Consider the following 21,963-nt stretch of genomic DNA (forward strand, 5'->3'; position numbering starts at 1 on the left):
ATCACAGGAGGCCTGGAGCCTATCTCAGTGGACACCCTGGACGGGGTGCTGATCCATCACAGGATGCAAGCACGCACTTTCTCACGACACACACACACACACACACCTGGGAATTTGAAAACACCAATTAGCCTAATTTGTATGTCATTGAATGTACGTTTTTAGTCTTATGTTTTTGGAAACCCACCAAGCACAGGGAGAACATGCAAACTCCCCAACTCTGGAGGTGCAAGGCCACACCACTGTGCCACCTATAATAATTATATTATTATTTGTAGTAGTAGTAGTATTCAAGTAGTTAAAAACCAACACTTTTTCCAAGACTAGGTGCTACTCAAAAAGTTTGCATTGTACCCATGGTACCTTGTGTACGTCGTGTTTAATTGTATTCCTTCTTTCTTAATGTCTATTTCAACTATAATCATTTCCATAGACTTCAATAATTTTTCACCCTGTATTTATAGCCCTGTCAGAAATGTTTCCCAACCATCTGCACTCAATAGAATATAACTACCATTAATGTTTGGTGAAGACAATATACTCTTACTCAGCCTTTTTAATTGCATTTACTTTTCTGCTCAATAGTCTACTGCTGTTAGATCATCATCATTTTAAATACACTACATTATGACAGACATCAAGACAAGCGGCTAATTTTTTCACCCAAATACCTGGTGACATTTATAAAATGACGAGAGTGAAAAGCTCTCTAGTTGTTTTATTTATTGAGATCAGTCAAGCTTGTTTAATCTTCACTCAAAATGACATTTTCTTTTGTTCTCTTAAATGTCAAATATAACTGCACCCTGATCACGTCTCTGTTGCTTTGCACTTGGTCTGAAAGACTAAGCCAATGAAAACAAATCAGGACATAATGAGAAAATGATTGCTCTCAGCGGATATAAATTCCTTTGAGGGATCTAAGAGTAGTCAAAGTAATCTCAGAAGATGTCACTGTTCATTACACTAATTAGATAATCATTTATTTGGATTGCTTTCCTTTGATTGTGTTGACTGTTGGCCTGATGTAGTATTTTCAGGAAATCTTTAATTAAATTAGCCCCACACAGTCTTGTTTTTCAAAACTGACAACAACCAAAGCTCTCTACTTAATCACTTAGAAATGCATATTTAGTTCAACAATATAGAATTTAACACACCATATACTTTATAAGTAGGTTAATGAGTGCTGTTTTTGTGCTGTAATGAGGCCTAAATCCTGACTGATACAGTTCATGTATGATAGATATGAGCATAGCTGCTCCGCTACTATCTTTTCGAGAATCTTAGAGATGAATGGGAGGTTTGATATTGGCCTGTAATTGGACAGCTGACAGGGGCCGAGGTCAGGTTTCTTAATTATTGGTTTAATAACTGCTAATTTAAATGATTTTGGAACATATATAATGCTGAGTGAAGAATTAATTATTCTTAACAGGGGTTCCGTTATTGCTGGTACTATATGTTTAAGAAAATATGTCGGTATAGAATCTAATATACAAGTTGATGAATTTGCAGAAGAGATGAGTGAAATTAGTTTATTCTCTTCAAGAGGAGTAAAGTATTCTAGGTTCCAATCTGACATAGTTAGTTTAATATCTGCATCAATTGCATTGTCTAGTTTCAAAGCCTCAATTTTATGCCTAATATTTACAATTTTATTATTAAAATAGTTCATAAACTCCTCACTATTGCACAATGTTGTTGTGGGGATTTCTGAAGTGGTCTTATTCACAGTCTCAATACAGTAAACCCTGAGTGACGACTTTAGCAGACGGTTGGTTTAGCCTGTCTGTCTGCTCCCTGGCCTGGGCCGTCACTTGTCACTGATTAACTAGGCCTCTTCTGAGACCTTAATCTATATTACAAAAAATAAGAGCAGCACCTTCCCGAGTGGGATGGACACCGTCCCGCCCTAACAGGCCAGCTTTGCCCTCAAAGGTCTTCCAATTGTCAATGAAGCCCAAATTTTTTTTCAGCGACCATAACCTGCTGTAAGCTATGTCGCCACGTCTCATTGGGATGGGACCAGAGCATACTACTTCATCGGACATCGCCTTCGCTAATTTAAACACCTCTGAAAAGTTAATCTTACTAACCTCTGACTGACGAAGGCGTATATCGTTAGCTCCAGCATGTACCACTATCTTTGAGAACCTGTGCTGTCCTAGAGCCCTAAGATTACCTGCTATGTCCGGTGCTCGATCTCCCGGGATACACCTAACCACTGCCGCTGGTGCGCCTAAAGGTCTTTCTAATTTCACATGTCTCAGTATAGAGTCTCCTATAACCAGAGCTCTTTCAGGTTTCTCAGCGGGTGCATCACTGAGGAGAGCAAACTTGTTGGACACGTGAAGCGCAGAAGAGGTGTGCTCCGATGGGCTTGCCTTAGTGTTAGGGTTTGTCGTTACCCACTCGCCCTGCTGTGAGGGCTCTAGTGCCGGAGTCGGGGACTGGCTATCTCTGCCTGTGGTATCCAGACTTTCCGCTACAGGAATAATGCTGCTCTCACACTCTCTAACCCTCTCTAAAGTCTGGATGCGCTCCTCTAACGCTGATATCTTCTCCGTCAGAGTGCTCACTAACACACACCTATCACAAATTAAATACCACTAACGACGGAAAAAGAATGTCTAAACATCCTGCACTCCACACACTGGACAAGCTTAACATTATCCAGTATATCATACCCAAGTCGAAGTTTAGCTGTTCTGAGCTGAATTCCGTTTCTTGTTCTTAGACGACGATACTTGTGCGTTCTCCAAAAAGCGCAAAAAAACGGAAAAAGGCGAAGCCCAATAGTATCGTAACAAAAATAGTTGCTGTTAATACTATTATTGTGTAAACAGAAAATCTATTTAATTAAATGCTGAAACTTTCGCGGCAATTATACAAAAACAGGAAGCTACGTCACCAACAGGAAGTGAGAAGAGAAGCAGAGTAATCTCTGCTTCTCTTCTCCTCTGTCCTCTCCTCTTCTCGCTCTCCCTCCTTCTCCCTGTCTCTCTCTCTGTCGAGCTATACATGTCGCTCCTGAGCTGCCGGTGACCATCCTGGTGACCTGCTTATGGTTGGAAACCTCATCACATGGATGCCTGGGGTTGTCTGCTTGAGATATGTGTGGTGACTGGGGACGGTTACACTTTACCACCAAGATGGTCCTGGCCTTGGCTGGTGCAGCAGGGTGTTCTCTGAGGACTTGTGACTGAACTTTCTCAATAGTTTAGGAATTTCCCACAGTCTACCTGAGCCTCTAGTACTGAACTTATATATAACATCTGTTATATTGAACTCAACCCAAATGAGGATGGGTTCCCTGTGGGAATCTGTATGTGCATGGTCCATCGTAATGAAATGCATCCCATCCATATTGCCACTTCTCGCCAATGTTTCTAAGATGGGCATTATAGTCACAGTGACCTGACCAGGGTAAAATGGTTTATGAAGATGAATGAATATTTCTCATTTTTTATAGCTTAATTTGTGCTGAAATAATCCAGTTTCATAACAGAGAACAGCTTTGTCAAAATGTGCATAAATGATGGTAATATAATTTAAAATCTAATTTTAAAAAGTCTGAGTGCATACTTGTGGTGACAAATCTGTTTTAGTAGTTATTTTTAGGAACACTTTAACACCGCAACACTACTAAAGTGTCTTTATACTGAGCACTATTATTAAAATAGATGTGTCTGAGGCTGTGGTGGGAAACTAAAAACATAAATATGCCCTGCATGTGTTAATTTAGAGAACCCAAGGTGCTTTGAATTCATGAATTGAAAATTGAAAATCGATTTAAAATCTATTCTTCTGTCAATTAATGCTGTATCACTGTACAGGTACATGCCATTTTAAAGAAACTATCTACCTATCTACCTATCTATCTATCTATCTATCCATCCATCCATCCATCCATCCATCCATCCATCCATCCATCAGACAAAGTTGCAGCCAGAAAGATGTGAGGTGAGCACAATCCATGCGTATGACAAAATGGCTTAAGATTTAGAAGAATTTCTCTTAAGGCTCTCTGCTTGTTCTTGCTTATACAGCCTTATTTCCAGTGAAAATAAACCTGACTGGGAAGCAGGTTGGTGCACAATGGATCATTGCTGCCCACAGTGCTGCAGTCCTAAGATATATCCTGACCTTGGTCTGTGTGGAGCTTTATATGATCTAACCATGTCTGCCTGGGTTTCCTCCAGGTTATTTCCAAATCTATTTTAGTAGGTCACCTAACCTTCTATCTCCCCAGATATAAATGTGAATTGATATTTATACACACATATATATGAATGTGTTTGTGCATAATGCCCTGTAATTGGCTCAAGCCCAATTTTGGGTCTTGGAATTCTTGGAACAGGTTCCTTAGAGTTTACTAAAGTGATGGAACATTTTCTTACACTTCCAATTAAAGGTAGGGAAGCCTGTGTAGCATTCTTTCCAAAAATCTACTATACTGTAGGTATTTGTTTGTTATCTGAGAATTGTGAGTACCAAAGTATACTCAAGGACAAAAGAAATGTTGTAGTATAAAAAATATTTTTTTTAATTGTACTGTTATGAAAATCTGTAGTCTAATTCAGAATTTAATTGCCTTGGTAAATTAGAAACTCAAGTACTGTAGAGGTTATATTCCTATAATACTCAGTTTATTTACTGAGCATTATTTTATTATAATATCATATCTTCCTAAGAGGCGCCATGCACATGCACAACATTTGCCACATGTGGTTATAACCAGCTGATATGTCTTTGTAAAAAGTACAGACAACATTATAATTGTGCACACTGTTACGATTGTCTTCACACTGTCATATAGACAGGTCTAGATTTGCCAGGAATATAATTTCTAAGCTATAGAACAAATTACAAACATCCGGTTCCACTGTTGATCATCCTATGTCTCGAAGGCCAAGAGTGGCAGGGCCACTTTTTTAAAGATTTTTTAAATGTTCTCCTCTATGTAGTCATACCCAATTCCCATCCATCACTAGCTCTCTCTCACCCATCAAATCTACAACCACCAAAATTGTGAGTGTATTTCTCCACATCTTGCTACCACACTATAGGGAGCAGCGTAACACACTCAGAGGATATCATTATACGCTCTCTCTGCTTCCATGAGCTCACATATGCCTATGATTGGCTAATGTCACCATGATTGATTTGAGAGTGCTAGAATGTCATACTGTATACCCGCTCCCCCTTCCAAACACCCCACCCCCACCCCCCAGAAAGCTCAGCCAATCAGCTCTCCCTAAGCTCCCTGGCTGCGGGAGGCTACAGCATCACCCAGGAATTGAACTTGCAATCTCCAGATGATAGAGTGAGCTCTGTATTACTGTGCCACTCAGGGGGAAGACAGACTTATTCAATGGTGTCAATTTCAAAAATCATACAGAAATGCCTCTGGTGGTATTACTCCTGCTGGAGAGTATTCAAAGCCTTTTGGCTGCAGCTGGACCTGCTACTGTGGATGTGCCGTTTTCTCGGCCAATGTTGACTCTAAATCACTGTCAGTTGAATTTTAATTTTTTCGTGCGGATGAACACAACTCCCTTAAATATCAACCATCTGTCCTTGATTGCCATATACTGTAGGTGGGAAGCCAAAATTGTCCCTTAGATAAAAATATATTTTTAAACATAAATAGTAAAAAAAACATTTTAAACATGTCATAACATAATGCATGTCAATTTAAATGGTGGCATTTATTCTGCCAAGCCCTAACATTGAAACCACTAACAGGTGAAGTAAATAACACACTGCAGAATCCCTCAGGGTTGTGTCTAAAAATCTTGTGTCTCAGGGTTGAGTGTGACAGAGAGTTCAGGGTATTGACATGACCTCCAAATCCCCCAAAACTGAATCTAACTAAGTATCTGCAGGATGTGCTGGACAAACAGGTCCAATCCAGTAAGGCATGGCTATGCAACGTCCTAAGAAGATCTTTTGCTAATGTCTTGCTGCTAGATACCACAGAACACCTGAGGTCTTGTGGTGTCCATGCACAAACAGGTCAAATCTTCTTTGAAAACAAATAAGACCTACACAATATTAAGCTTTTTGTTTGTTTGTTTGTTTGTTTGTTTGTTTGTTTGTTTGTTTGTTTGTTTATAGCTATGTTTGATTGGTGTATTTGCCAAATGATAAACGCTAGGGATTGTTGTTTTCTGATATATTGTATTCAGTATGGTTATTTTCACTTGAAAATCTTTTTATAATTGTGTACCACAGAATTTCTACAGTATGTAGATGATTGTATTGATAACTTTAGAACATTCCCTAAACACTATGTATATTGTCCGGGCTTAAGGTTGCTTTTGAGTTCAGTAAAAATCATGTTCTCTAGCACAAAAGAGCAGACATCGAAAGTCACAAAGTGAGCTCTTTTTTGCCTCTTTTATTGTATTGTTCAAGTGCCATTATTTATCATTATATAAAATCTGTCAGTATGATTCTCTTGTTGACTTTCTACCTGAGTTTTGTTTGGTGTCAAAGAAGTGTAAGACCACTTTGGCATTCAGCTGCAAGATATCCAAGATATAACATTTCTGCCATCAAAAAGGTTTTTTTTCTGCCAGGCCATAAAAGGTATATTCAAAAGCTTTTTCACAAGATTTGTGCTCTCTTTAGAGTTGCGTGACGAGCCCTGCTGAGCTTTATATGTCAGAAAAAAATAGAGAAGCAAAGAAACTAAGCTTGCTTTTGAGCAGCAGGAAAAAAACTGTCTCAACCAATCAAGCACTGTGCTTAATTCTCAGAATGAAATTTGTTGTGTGCTTTGCTTGATAAAAAGAACTTTGTACTAAAAACACATCCATCATGACCCTAAACAGCATTTTCTGAAAATGAGTGAATTGATAAATTGTTGTGGTTGGCTTGCCTACACTACCAAAGTTTGGACACACGGGATAACCATACTAGCCACTGAAAACCCAAACAAGTAGGAAACTTACAAACTGGGAAACTTACATACTTTGTGATATACAGTAGGCCATGGTCTATTTGAGAATTTTAAGAAAATCCACCTAGTCGGCGAAGTTTCTGTGAAGTGTCAAGTGAGTGAGGCAGAAAATTTAAACCAATTAAATTTTTTATTATTATTATTAATCTGCACTTTTGTATTATTCAAACCAAAGTGAAAAGAAAAGTCATTGCAGTCTCAATTTAATTAATGTTTTTATTTTCATGGCATTTTCTATTTACAGGTTACAGTAAGCTTGAATGAGTATGTGCCACTAAAAAGAATTACATACTAAAACGTTGACTATTTTTTGTATTTTATCTAAGATTCTTGTGGCATATGCATCATCAAAGGCCTACAAGCAAAACCACAAAGAACTACAAATCGCCAAATATCATCACTCCAGCCACACCCATGATTTAAGGACATGCGTCTCATTCACCAATTTGCGAAGCAGTGTTTTTATTGTTGAAGTTGCCAAGAGTTACCTGAGTTAACAAGAGTTACCTCATGCATGTAAAATTCAAAACTGGTGACACGCTTTTGGTTGGAGATCTCATCGCATGGAGGCCTCATGTGGTCTGCTTGGGATATGTGTGGTGACTGGGGATGGTTGCACTTACGTAAACCATGAAGAATATCCTGGCCTCGGCTGATGCAGAAAGCTGCTCTTTGAGGACTTGTGACTGCAGTCGCTTATTAGTTCATAAGGGCAATTATTCACAGTTTTGTACCCGACCCTCCAATAACAAACTGGACTCCATCCATTCTCTTCTTCATTGTCCTTCGGCTGTTACCTTTCAGGGGTCGCCACAGAGAATCATCTGCCTCCATCTAAGCCTATCCTTTGTAACCAACTAACTTCATGTCCTCTCACACTGCATCCATAAATTTCCTCTTTGCTTTTCCTTTAGATCTCCTGCCTTGCAGTTCCAACCTCAGCTTCTTTCTACCAATATATTCACAATCCTCTAAACATGTCCAAACCACCTTAATCTGGCAACTCTGACATTATCTCCAAAACATTTAACATGGGTTGTCCCTCTGATGGACTCATTCTTGACCATATCCATTCTCATCACCCCTGAAGAGAACCTCAACATCTTCATTTTTGCTACCAGCAATTCTGCCTCCTGCCTTTTCTTCAGCGCCACTGTCTCTAAGCTGTAGAGCATCGCTGGTCTCACCACTGTCCTGTACACCTTTCCTTTCATTCTCACTGATACTCTTTTATCACACAACACACCTGACACTTTTTATCAACCTACATTTACATCCATCTGCATATTTATAACAATATTATATATTCCATTACCTAGTAAAATTAATTTGCTAACTGCTAGTTATGTCGCTTTCATAAAATAGTGTACTTTAATATACTTAGAAATCATCTCTAAATTATTCTTAGTATTAAGCTACACTTAAAGGTCTTTTAAAAAATTGTATTTTATGTCAGTATTAAATATGTCATCATCTGAATCAAAATCATCAGTTTGTTTTTGTGTTTCTCTCTCACTGGCCTGAACATTGTCCAATTTTCTGACTGTCTTCTTCCAATCCGTTGAACAACATGCTTTGTTTGCTGCCACCAGTTCTTCTATTTTTTTCAGGAGTTCACTAACCTGATTGTGACTTTTCAGGTTCTTGTTGCTAAGAATATGATACCTATTCCCACAGTTTTCAAGAATCCACTTCAGTGCCTCACCTTCACTCTCAATGTACAGCTCAATGGTTCTGTCTCCTAACCAATCACCACAAGTAAAAAGAACTATTGTTTGGTCCCAGACTGTGTCTCCGAAAAGTTTCATATGATCCTTCACAGCATTTCTCTCTTCCTCTTGAAAAGAACTGTCCAGACGGATGACCAGTAAAAAACTGACTGGGCCTGGAGAGGTCAGTGTAACACTCTGTAAAATTTCTTCTTTATTACATTGTGGCATTTCTTCTATTGAACGACGTTTCCACCATCCTGGTGTGTCTATCACAGTGAGTAGTCTTCCTTCTACCTCTGCCATTTTCTTCACACACTGGGAAGTTCTTTTGAATCCAAAATCTGTTGTGCCTAGGATAGTGTTACTTGATGATGTTTTACCAGATTCACCGTACCCCAGAAGAATGAGGCTAAGCTCACTCAGATGCTGCCCAGCACCTACCAGAACACATTAATATGGACTAGTTAGCAAACATACAAACATGTCCAGATGTATATAGATAAGCACACAATTTTCATATGTTTGTATGTGTACACCACCACAGTGGCTTTAAAATGAAGAATTCAAGATCTGACTGAAGTGTAAACTTTTAAATATAAATCAAGGATTTTTTTTTTAAATATAGCCATCTTTTATGAAGTCACAAAAGTAATTAGACACAAAAGTAATTGGAAAAATGAGTGATAAGCACTTTGATGGTGAGCTTCAACCATTTTTGTCTGGAGTTGATTATAAGTGTTGAATTTGCATTTGGTAGCTGTTTAATGAAACTCTCAATATGCAGTCACAGAATTATCACTGCAAGTGAGAAAGGCCATTATTAAGATGGAAAAAAACAACAACCCAGACCTATAGTATTAGAAAGATAGCAAAAACTCTAGATTGTTACTTTGGTTCATATTACTATGAGAGTCTGATTCTGGACTTTAGGAGTGACGAAAGTAACAATCTGGACCATTCTTTAAAACAATGAATGCACTGGTGAGCTCAGCAACACCAAGAGGGTTTAAAGGCCACAGAAGATCATCAGAAGATAAAGTGGATGAATACAGAATAATTTTTCTGGTAATCTTCACAACATCTAGCCAAGTAAAGAACACTCTGTAGGACATACAGTGGAACCTTGGATTACGAGCATAATTCGTTCCCTAATAGAATTTTCCTATAAGAAATAATAGAAACTCAAATTATTCATTCCACAGGCCAAAAAAATTAATACATAAAATAATTAAAAACAAAATGTCTAGTAAAAAATTAAGCAAATTAACCTGCACTTTACCTTAAAAAAAAAGGAAAAATAAATCCAGACAGATAAGTGTTTCTGTGTCCATTGACGCACGCGCACACAGGCACAAAGAGCAGACTGAGCCTTAAGCAGAAAGAAAAAAGTGGATTTTTAACCTCTCTACTGAGACTTACTTTTGCTTTACATGCGCGCTGTACAGGCACGCATACAGACACAAAATAAAATCTGTTTTCTTCACACACACATGGTCACAGTGTTGTAGTAAACAGTACATGAGTGCAAGGATGTTGAGAAGCGCACTAAGACCCAGCAAGGGAGACGATTACCCACAATTCCACAGCGCAAGAGAGAGAAAAACCGTTGGCTCAGTTGTGATCACATGATGCTCGGCATCAAAACAAGAAGCGCATGCGTGATACATGATACACGGCACTCGTAAACCAAGACTTGTTCAAAATGTATTCAAAATCTTTGCTCGTCAACACTCGCAAACCACGTTACACACAATCCGAGGTTTCACTGTAGGTGTATTATTGTCAAAGTCCAAAGTCAAGAGATGCTTTCAGGAATATAACTAAAAAAGATTTCCCTCGAGGTTTAAACTATTTGTAGCAAATGACACAAAGGTGATGGAAGAAAGAAGAAGAAGAAAGGCTTATGTTCCAAAGCAGACCACAACATTACCAAATATTGTGAAGGCAGTTTTTTGGCAAATACATGTTTGAGTTTTAATACAACTGGGTCACTGGTGTTTATTTATGATATGATTGGTAATAAAAGTAGCAGGATGAATTTTGAAGTCTATATAGCTACACTGTCTGCTCCAATTCATCCAAGGCTGCAAAACGGATAAGACAGCATAATACAGATGACACAAAACATACCTTGAAAGCACCCCAAGAAGCAAAAAAATTGGAAAGTTCTCAAACTCACCTTAACACAATTGAACATGATTTTCTCTTACTGAAAAACTGAAGGCAGCTGCAGTAAAAGCCCATTAAAGCAACTCAAGAGAGGAGAGTCAGCATTTAACAATGTCCATGTGTTTCAGACTTAAGGCAGTCATTGACTGCAAAGTTTTGGGAAAATTAATTTGCAAAAACAGCGGCCAATATAGACAATAATTCCAAAATGTATGCTTATAGTATGTTAGTTTGTCCAGTTTCTTTTAAGTCTGTGAAAGTCTATACTAGCATATCCTAACTGCTTTGTTTCAAATTAATAGAACAGTATGAAAATTGCCCAAGCCAAGTATTTATATATGCTGTAAACAAATACAAATGCCTTTATTAACATTAAAAATATATAACAGCATCTGGTTGTGGCTAGAGAAGGTCACTACAAGTGGAAGATTTTTACTTTCATGTGGACAGAGAAACGTGCATTTAATGCATCCTCAAAAACTGCCTGGTCAGTTAATATTTGTTAATATTTTAAAGTAAAATAATGAATTGAAAAATATTCCCACATAATAATACACCATGCCACCAGTGCTGGCATTTCCACATTAACGTACTTTCACCAGTGTATTCATCGACAGGGGCAATAGTGGCTCAGATGGTTAAGGCTGTGGGTTAGAGATCGGAAAGTCAGAGGTACAAGCCCCAGCACCACCAAGTCTGCCACAACCTTATCTGCTTATGTTGGGACTGTATTCTGTTTGATGTTCTGACTCTAGTTTCCTAACTGAGATATGTAAAAAAATAATAATTTTACTGTTTTGTAAGGTACATGTGACAAATAATTGAATCTCAATATTATTATTTTATTCATGCATTTACTAATTTTCTTCACGGGTCACAGGATGCTTGAAGCCTATCCCTGGAGACTTCGGTCATGAGGAGGGGTACACATTGCCAGCCATGCCAATCTATGGCAGGGCAAACACTCACATACCCCCTTAGACACTCATTTACACACTATCGGCAATTTGGGAACACCAATTAGCCTACTCTACCCTGTCTTTGGGTTGTGGGAGAAAACTAGAGTAGCCAGAAGAAATCCACCTAGCACAAGGAGAACATGCAAACTACACACACACAGACCCAAGAAAAGAATTAAAATTCGTATCCCTGGAGGTGCAAGGCCACAGTGCAAAGGACTGGCAAAGTTTCATTAAATTTTGTCCAGCCAATTTTATTTGATGCTGTGACAAAATCAGCTTAACAAAAATACAGACAGTCAGATAGATAGACAAAGAGACAGAAATTTTTCTAAGACTAGTTTCAGGTCTTTCAATGTATGCAACATAAAGATAGCATTGACAAATGTTCTGACCGATGTACAGACGAAAATCCTTTTTTTTATTTATATAGATATGACACACTTTATATGTACCTTTTACTGATCTTGTCATCCTTTTATGGTTCACCTTCTGCCTCATCTTGGATTTTTTTTCCATCAGTCTCCATTTCTGCTTTATTTCCCTATACGTCCTTGGGTTCATTTCATAATAAAGGCCCTTATTTTCTGCCACCATCTTCTCTGTCTTCTTAAACAGCTCCATCACTTGTGTGCCATCTAGGAAATTCTTGTTATTGAGAACGTGATACCGGTTTCTACATTTTGCAACAAGTATCTTTAAGGCCTCCCCTTCACTCTCAATGTACTGCTCAACAGTCAGGTCACCAAGCAAATCCCCATGTGTGAAGACAAGAATAGTGTGTTTCCAAACATGCTCACCAAGGAGACCCATATGGTCCTCCAATGATTTCATTTCTTCCTCTCTGAATGGCATATCTAAACGTAGAGCCAAGAGTAAAGCATGTGGTCCTGGGGGACACAGACAAGTGCTGCGTAATAGTTCGTGCTTGTCTAGTTCTGCAGTGTCTCTTGCTGTGAGAGTCTTCCACCAGCCTGGTGTGTCTAGAACAGTAATGACTTTTCCAGCAACCTCACCCTGAGTCTTCACACACTGTGTGGTTCTCTTCAATTCAGTGTTTTCTCTCCCAAGGATATTATTTTTGATAGAACTTTTTCCAGATCTTCGATAGCCTAACAACACCATTCTTATGTTGGACAGAGAGTAGTTATGTCCTGGAAGACCAAAGAAATAAAAGTTAATATATTACAGGACATTCACAAATACTAGCTCTAAAAAAAAAAAAATCTCACCTTCATGCGCATCTCTTTGTTTCTGTGCTATCATCCTCCTCTTGTTTGCTTTCTCCTCTGCCTCCCTCCTCTTGTTTGTGACTTCATACAGACACTTTTTATCCATTTCATAACAGTAGCCACTATTTCTCACCACCATATCCTCAATCATCTCAAGCAGCTCCTTCACCTGGGTACCACAGTACCGATCAATGTTGAAAATGTGATAACGGTTCCCACATTTTCTCACGAGCCATTGCAAAAAAGTTTCTCCTTCACTTTCAATGTACTGCTCAACTGTTTGATCTTGAAAATGATCACCATAAGTGAACACAACCAATGTATGCTTCCAGATGTCCTTTCCAAAAAGCTCCAGGTGCTGCTGTGCTGCTCTTTTGTTTTTCTCCGTGTATAGAGCATCTGCACGTATGACTAGAAGGGCAGCATGGAGTCCTGATTGACAATGAGCCATGCTTAGCACCAGCTCCTGTTTTTGAAACTCCGGAGTCTCATGCACAAGAAAGTTCTTCCACCAGCCAGGACTGTCAACCAGAGTGACCAGTCTTCCAGCTGCAACCCCACGGAGCTTTACACACTGTGCAGTATTTTGGGGGGATGCAGTCTGTCTGCCCAAAATCATGTTTGCTAGAGATGTTTTTCCTGCTCCTTTATTCCCAAGCAGCACAATCCTGATCTCTGAGATAAATGGTACACCTGATTGAGAAGAAGGTAAAATCATTTTTAACTATTTAGGACTTCATTCAGATTTGAGTAAAGCATGCAAGCATGCAAGCACACTTTAAATAAATAAATAAAGAATTCAGTCTCTAGCCTACAGTTTACCGTTTCAATCTGCATATTCCGTCCCTGAAGCATTTTTTCTACCTTACAGGTTAAAGGGAAGCGCTTGTGGTCTTTAGTTTCTACTCACAAAACATCTAGTAAGTAGGGATGGACAGGACTACTAATACCAAATAGTGCATAGGCTAGTATTGTGATAATGATACCAATAATTTAAAAGGTGTTCTTGTATACACCAAAACAGCAAATCTTTGTGATTTCTGTAATGAAATCTGCAAACGCAGGTAGCAAAATTTGTGAACACATATGAATAATTATTAAAGATTAGGCTTCTTTATTTCGTTTAAATTTTTAATAGGAGCAATTAAAAAACACAAGTTCGATCAGGTTCAAGAACGTGCAAGTAGTCGCAAAATGGTTGAGATGAAATTCTAATGAACAGATATGTTGATGAAAATATAAACTGCACAGTTTGTTCATAAATATTTAATATTATTGAAATACAATTATAAATGAACCAATATATTTTGAAAAACATTTAGAATCTTTAATCATGCTCTTGCTTGGCATCAGAAGCCTACAGGGACGAAGTGTAGCCATGATGTAATGACATCATAAACATAACACACCATTATATTAGATTAATGCATAATTATGGTCAACTTATTTCAGGTTTTTTAAAAAAAACAAAGAAATGTGCTTTAAATATTGTTTGATATACTCATTTAACCATTTCTTCATAGTAATTGCTTTGTGAACTGGGGCACAGTGATGTTGGAATAGAAAATGGCCTTCCCCAAACTGTTGCCACAAAATTGGGAGCATAGCATTGTCCAAGATGCCTTGGTATGCTAAAACATTCAGATTGTCCTTCACTGGGGATAAGGGGCTGATTACTTTTGTACATATGGTGTGTTAGGCTGATTTTAAAATCTCATGCCATAAAACAAACCTAATTAAAGTTACAAAAAAACTGTCCTTATATACATGAATTCATCGTACTCTGAGCATACAGGGACATATTTTGCCCCTTAAGAAATAAGTATTTTCCTGCTTACTTTTTAAATGGGTAAAATAACCTAGTATTTTTACAAAAAAACTTGAATAATATATGCCTTTCTAAAAAAACCTTCTGTCGGATGCCGGGGTATCAGCCTGCACTCTTTCTGCTTGTTCTCACTTCTGCTGTAACTCCTGTGGCTCTTTTTCGGTGACAGTTTTTCATGTGTTTTTTTTTTTTATGTTTTGGCAAAAGACCATACTGACCTCTGACATATGTCATATCTTTGCTTCATTGTTGTTTACAAGAGTGAAATAGCTCCAAACAATGCTTCCTTCCTTTCCCTTCTTTGCTTTCACTGTGTGACTGACTAAATGGCAGAATATGTTTCCCTGCTTGCTTTTCTCTGAGCTAATTAAAGCAGAGCGACAAGGTGGAAAGAAAAATAGTTCCTATCCAAGCAACCAATTTAAAAACAATAATGAATAAAATAAAGTAAATAACATCACCTTTTAAACACAGTGGCAGCTGTTGACTTTTTAAATATGTATATAATATATATATCAGTTCTCAAAACTGCACAATCAGGATCAGAACTAATACTTTGTTATTGACCCTTACTGTACAAGCATTTAACTTTCTAAATATGCAAAAATTTCTAAACAAAATTACTGATGTTAAATTTTGGACCTAAGTCTCTAAATAAATTAAATTAGATTTATTATAGATATATTTATCTGTAACAAATACATTTACGTTTAGTGTCTTTAGAAAAAAAAACTATATATATATATATATATATATATATATATATATATATATATATATATATATATATATATATGTATATATATATATATATATATATAATTTAATATGATTACTGTAATATGTACTTATAATATGAAATACCTAAATACTCTCTTATATTAGATAATACTATATAATGCATTGAAATAGTCTTTCCAACAAAATAAATAAATAAATAATAATAAAATAATAAATAAATAATAAATAAATAAATAATAATAAAAATAAAATAAGTGCAACTTACCAAACTGAGGGCTTGAACCACATGCAGCCATCACTAAAAGGGCTGTTTTATCCTTAAATGTCCTGAAGGTTCAATTACTCAGTGACTGTTTATTTATTATAGGTTTTTGCTTGTAATTTTTTAAAAATGTAATTTACATACAAATTAAACTTATGCAACATTTTGGAAGACCAAAACAATATACTGACATTAATTTAAATTTGCCATTAATAAAATACTATTTTAATAGGAAGGCAAACTAGCTTATCATCATCCTCACTACTCTATGCCACATTGGGAAGTGAAGGAAAGCATAAACGCTTTCTGTACACAAACCACCTGAACCAGTGGGTGAACTGATAAGGCATGTTTATGTTTCTTTTTTTTTTTTACGTTTAGCAAAGTCAGTAGGTCAGTGCAAACAAAGTCCTTCAGCCACCATGTAAATCAGAATAAGTGTGTTTTCTGTTCTGGTTGATAACCTTCAGCCCTTGTCCTTTCTATGTTGGCAAAACAAACTAAATGTTTTAGCCTTTACTTGATGACAAGGGGATAATTTCTTTGATGTAACATTTTGTATATTTATATAAGCACACAGGCCAATTTAATAAGAACACCAGTGTTTTTGCTCTTTCATGCAATTATAAATTCCGCCGATAATATGACAGTAGTGTAATGGACAAAATGGATGCAGGTAAAGGTCAAGAGGTTCAATGACTTTGAGTGTCATTATTGTTTGTGCCAGACAGGCTGGTTTGAATAGGTCAGAACCTGCTGATTTCCTGGAATTTTAATGCACAACCGTTACATCTTGTGAAAAACAAAAACACTGAGTGGCTGACAGTCTGTGGGTGGAAATTTTTAGGGCCATTTGTCCCTTTTATTCCTTCCTTTTGGGCTTTTTGGGGGTCTTAAAATGCTCAAAAACTCATAAAAATTGGCAGGCAGGTTAGAATCTGCTGCCATAAGAATGTCTGAAAGTCGTGGGGCCCGCACATGAGATTTTGGTTCATAGCTCATACACACTTGAACGTATGCACACGAAACTCAGTACACATTTAAAGCTCATTGAGCTAAACAACTTTCGCATGTCTAAGTTGTTTCACAACTTTGCATGTCCTGGGCTCAACTCAACAGGGGGCCGGTTATTTGGTGTTGTTCGCAAAAACGCACCCGATGGATTTTGATACTCCTCCTAGGGAATTTATACGATCGCCACCAGTGATCCAAAGTCAATAAGGATGCAAAATTGCGGAGGGATTTTTGATATCTCAAATGGGTCAGCTGCGATAATGTCTTAAACTTGTGATAAAAAATGATTAATAACTTTCTGTGTGTCCTTATGTTGGTGACATCACGTTCAGTGACATCACATTGAGAAACATCATAGTGTGATGCTTTTTTCCCAGCATCTGCGGCCTATTCTACACACGAACACATCACAAATGTTAACATACTCACACTCTCACACTCACAGTGTGCTTGGGCCTGTCATTGTTGCTTGCAATTTTCCCCAGCAAAATTACTATACTGGTTAAGCTACAGTATAAGGAAAGCTACAGCATTTTTTTTTTTTTTTTTTAAGAACTCTTTACAACATGTTAAACCTGGCCATTGATTAGTCACTATTTATCATTTTATTTGAAACAACAATAAAAATCATAATTATTCTTTCAATTATTCATTTATTCATTCCTTCATCTGGATCAGGAGCCTGTCCCACAAATGTTTGCTGTAAGGAGGGGATGCCATTATTTGGCCAGATGCCAAGTGAGGAAAAACTGAGAGACAAACAGAGTAATCTCAGTAAGACATGGGGAAAAATGCACATAAACTCCACACATACAGAAACCATAGTTGAGGACCAAGCTATTAACCTATCTGTGAGATACTACTCAATGCACAACCATGACACCCATGAAATCAGGAAGTAAAAAATAAAAAGGTGGCCAGAATATATAACTAATGTACTGTAGCACATCCTACATCAGTAGTTGATTGTGTGCTTTTAGTACAGGGTATGACAAAAAATAAAATTATAAATGTCTAAAAAAAAAAAAAGGCTTAAGTGAGGAAATGTGTCTCCTAGACAATTTTTAAGAAAGCTCTACAGGGAGTGCAGAATTATTAGGCAAATGAGTATTTTGTCCACATCATCCTCTTTATGCATGTTGTCTTACTCCAAGCTACTACCAATTAAGCATATTAGGTGATGTGCATCTCTGTAATGAGAAGGGGTGTGGTCTAATGACATCAACACCCTACAGTATATCAGGTGTGCATAATTATTAGGCAACTTCCTTTCCTTTGGCAAAATGGGTCAAAAGAAGGACTTGACAGGCTCAGAAAAGTCAAAAATAGTGAGATATCTTGCAGAGGGATGCAGCACTCTTAAAATTGCAAAGCTTCTAAAGCGTGATCATCGAACAATTAAGCGTTTCATTCAAAATAGTCAACAGGGTCGCAAGAAGCGTGTGGAAAAACCAAGGCGCAAAATAACTGCCCATGAACTGAGAAAAGTCAAGCGTGCAGCTGCCAAGATGCCACTTGCCACCAGTTTGGCCATATTTCAGAGCTGCAACATTACTGGAGTGCCCAAAAGCACAAGGTGTGCAATACTCAGAGACATGGCCAAGGTAAGAAAGGCTAAAAGACGACCACCACTGAACAAGACACACAAGCTGAAACGTCAAGACTGGGCCAAGAAATATCTCAAGACTGACTTTTCTAAGGTTTTATGGACTGATGAAATGAGAGTGAGTCTTGATAGGCCAGATGGATGGGCCCGTGGCTGGATTGGTAAAGGGCAGAGAGCTCCAGTCCGACTCAGACGCCAGCAAGGTGGAGGTGGAGTACTGGTTTGGGCTGGTATCTTCAAAGATGAGCTTGTGGGGCCTTTTCGGGTTGAGGATGGAGTCAAGCTCCCAGTCCTACTGCCAGTTTCTGGAAGACACCTTCTTCAAGCAGTGGTACAGAAAGAAGTCTGCATCCTTCAAGAAAAACATGATTTTCATGCAGGACAATGCTCCATCACACACTCCAGCGTGTCTGGCAAGAAAGGGTATAAAAGAAGAAAAACTAATGACATGGCCTCCTTGTTCATCTGATCTGAACCCCATTGAGAACCTGTGGTCCATCATCAAATGTGAGATTTACAAGGAGGGAAAACAGTACACCTCTCTGAACAGTGTCTGGGAGGCTGTGGTTGCTGCTGCACGCAATGTTGATGGTGAACAGATCAAAACACTGACAGAATCCATGGATGGCAGGCTTTTGAGTGTCCTTGCAAAGAAAGGTGGCTATATTGGTCATTGATTTGTTTTTGTTTTGTTTTTGAATGTCAGAAATGTATATTTGTAAATGTGGAGATGTTATATTGGTTTCACTGGTAAAAATAAATAATTGAAATGGGTAAATATTTGTTTTTTGTTAAGTTGCCTAATAATTATGCACAGTAATAGTCACCTGCACACACAGATATCCCCCTAAAATAGCTAAAACTAAAAACAAACTAAAAACTACTTCCAAAAATATTCAGCTTTGATATTAATGAGTTTTTTGGGTTTATTGAGAACATGGTTGTTGTTCAATAATAAAATTATTCCTCAAAAATACAACTTGCCTAATAATTCTGCACTCCCTGTGCTACAATGAGAACCATTTAGATTATAAATCAACCCAACTGCACAAAGTGAATCAGATGTGTAGATGGGGATTTGTTGGTGGCATTGTTTTTTCAGTAAATGTAAGCCACTAAGTGGAGCTACAAGAAGCAAACTGAACCAAAAAACAGAATTACTGTATAAAACCAGAGAAATGTATTATGTTCCGTATTTTTGAATAAGCAAACTAAAATAAAGAAGGTGAATGCTATTTACAGAATATTTTTGATTTATTACTAATATAGTTAATTATCTACACTTATATTTTTTCCTCATGGGCAATTTTGTCATTTATAAACAAACTTGGTAAAAGTTTGTAGCTGATTTCTGTTACCAGATTTCTGGCTCATGAATTAAAGTTGAATTAGTTTTCTAATTAATTTAGTTTGAAGCTAACAGCCAGGTTACCAGCAAACAAAATGATCAATTTCTCGCTGATTGTGTGCAAGCAAAGTAGTAGTGAAAGTGCACTTCTTGCAAAGTACAAAAGTTTTCCTTCAACAAAAGTTTTTTTTTTTTTTTTTAAAAAAGCCTTTATACTGTTGTCATGTATCATACATATGGCTGCTGCTTTGGGAAAGTTTAACTGTAAACATTTTAGCTGCTTGTACACTTTAAAGGAACATTCACCCTGAACAACGTGCAGATAAATGTGATCTTTTATGCCCTTTTAATATTTATTTTATAATAAATTCTAAGATGACTTTTAAAATTTAAACATTCTTCAAAGTGTTCTATTGAATCTATTATTAATTATGATAGTATAATATAATATTAATTATCTATAATTATTAGACTAAATAGTCTATTTTGCCAATGCGAATGCCATTGGTCTTTCCCTTTAAAGAGTATGGATAGCCCTTGTATCATCTCCACACAACGGGCAACATCTGGTTCTGAAAAATGAGTCCAACAAAGAAGTGCCAAAATATGCAGTTTTTTGAATGACCGGCCCTTGAATGCTCCTTAAATTACTCCGAAATTGATTCAGTCACCATTGACCCCATGTTAAAATCTCCAACTTTACAAAAGAAATAAACGTTTGCAGACTTGTACAAAAAATTATTTAAAAAATGGTTTCGGCCTCCATAACTAGATTTTCTACTGTACGGGGGTGAATTTTTATGTAACTCAGCTAACATCATATTTGATCATATGCAGGTTTGTTCTGTTCTCAGCCCTGTAAATATGCATTCATTTATTTATATTTATTTTTTCATGCTTGCTTTGTTGCGAGACAATTATTATAATTTTTAGGCTGTTTTGATTAGACAGTTTTCCATGGCAGTTGTTTTATTGTTGTAAGATTCTTTACTCTCTTTTTATGCACAGCTAAATTGTTTATTTTTAAGGCTTAAGCCAACCACTCATTGGCTCTTGACATTACAGTCCCATGGTTCCACTTTCTTGCTTAAAGGTCATTTCTTTCAGTCTGAGTCATCATCATTAGTCTTGTGGCAATGGTAGTTTTTTTTTTTCCACTAGAGAATTAATAGATTTCACTGGCCCTTGAGCATAAGATGACAATCTTCAAAAAAAAAGTGGTGTTTTAATATGAAGCATTTTATGTGATATTTACTCAGATAACTAAATCAATATTAAGAGAAAGCAAAACAAACAGCACAAAGAAGCAAACAAACAGTATATAGGTTGTTTTGTAAGTTTTGTATGGAAGAAATCACCTTAACCTGAATGAACACATTTTTAAAGGATTGGAATGCCTTCTCATTTGACATTAGTGCCTAATTTGACTAATGTTTTTGTAAATAATAAAAAAAAAACTCCCTTTTCCATTTAATTTACCATATAAGACTCAGTGCTAATATTAAGATTCTGTTCAAAACATGACTTTTTTAAGTAAGGCATATTAATTAACTTTCATGAAAGGAATTTGTACCTCTCTGAGTATTTTCAAGTTTTAAAGATTTCATAGAGCTTTAGGTTAAAAATATCTACTATGTATTGCATTTTTTATTAAGAAAACAAAGATTTTCTTCAGCTTCCTATTCACCAAGTGTTTGAAATGCTCGGTAGCCATATATAGAATGTAATTAAGTCTTAAAGTCTAGTCTTAGTAATAGCTTCTTACAAAGAAATAATAACCATGCTAACCATGAGACGAAGGACTCAGCCTTGAGAAAGCTTAGCACGATAATGAGGCAATAATGAGATAATGCAAATACTGGCTTTCAGCAAAGGTCAAGTTTTTTTTTTTTTTTAAACTATTATGTTTGATTTATGACTCAACTTATTCTATGATAAAGAAGAACAGTGCTTCTAAAGATTATAAATAAAAAGATTTTTAAAAAGGCATAAACCTGCACAAACCAAGGTGAAGGTTGATGATGCGGTATCAATGATATATCACATCACTCACGGCCGTGTCTCAGGTATGTATTTACAATACTCGCCATACATGCCACTGTATATTGCAGGGGGCTCTTAT

The 21,963-nt window shown here is 36.9% G+C and overlaps 1 protein-coding gene across 1 annotated transcript; it reads right to left on the bottom strand.

Moving 5' to 3' along the window:
* Positions 1-7,446: 7,446 nt before the first annotated feature.
* Positions 7,447-13,760, bottom strand: LOC128514321 (GTPase IMAP family member 8-like). Its single transcript, XM_053488122.1, has 3 exons — positions 13,043-13,760; positions 12,266-12,964; positions 7,447-9,119 (listed from the first exon to the last, which is right to left on the bottom strand). The coding sequence occupies exons 1-3, from the start codon at positions 13,758-13,760 to the stop codon at positions 8,392-8,394; spliced, it is 2,145 nt and encodes a 714-aa protein (XP_053344097.1). The 3' UTR covers positions 7,447-8,391.
* Between the last annotated feature and the right edge of the window lie 8,203 nt (positions 13,761-21,963).

Source organism: Clarias gariepinus, chromosome 26, assembly GCF_024256425.1.
Source record: "Clarias gariepinus isolate MV-2021 ecotype Netherlands chromosome 26, CGAR_prim_01v2, whole genome shotgun sequence".
NCBI lineage: Eukaryota > Metazoa > Chordata > Actinopteri > Siluriformes > Clariidae > Clarias > Clarias gariepinus.

Coding starts and splice junctions, on each gene's coding strand:
- LOC128514321 (XM_053488122.1), bottom strand. CDS start 13,760: ATGATTTTACCTTCTTCTCAATCAGGTGTACCATTTATCTCAGAGATC. Junction 12,965..13,042: donor ACAAAGAGATGCGCATGAAG/GTGAGATTTTTT, acceptor TTGGTCTTCCAG/GACATAACTACTCTCTGTCC. Junction 9,120..12,265: donor GATGACAAGATCAGTAAAAG/GTACATATAAAG, acceptor GTGTTCTGGTAG/GTGCTGGGCAGCATCTGAGT.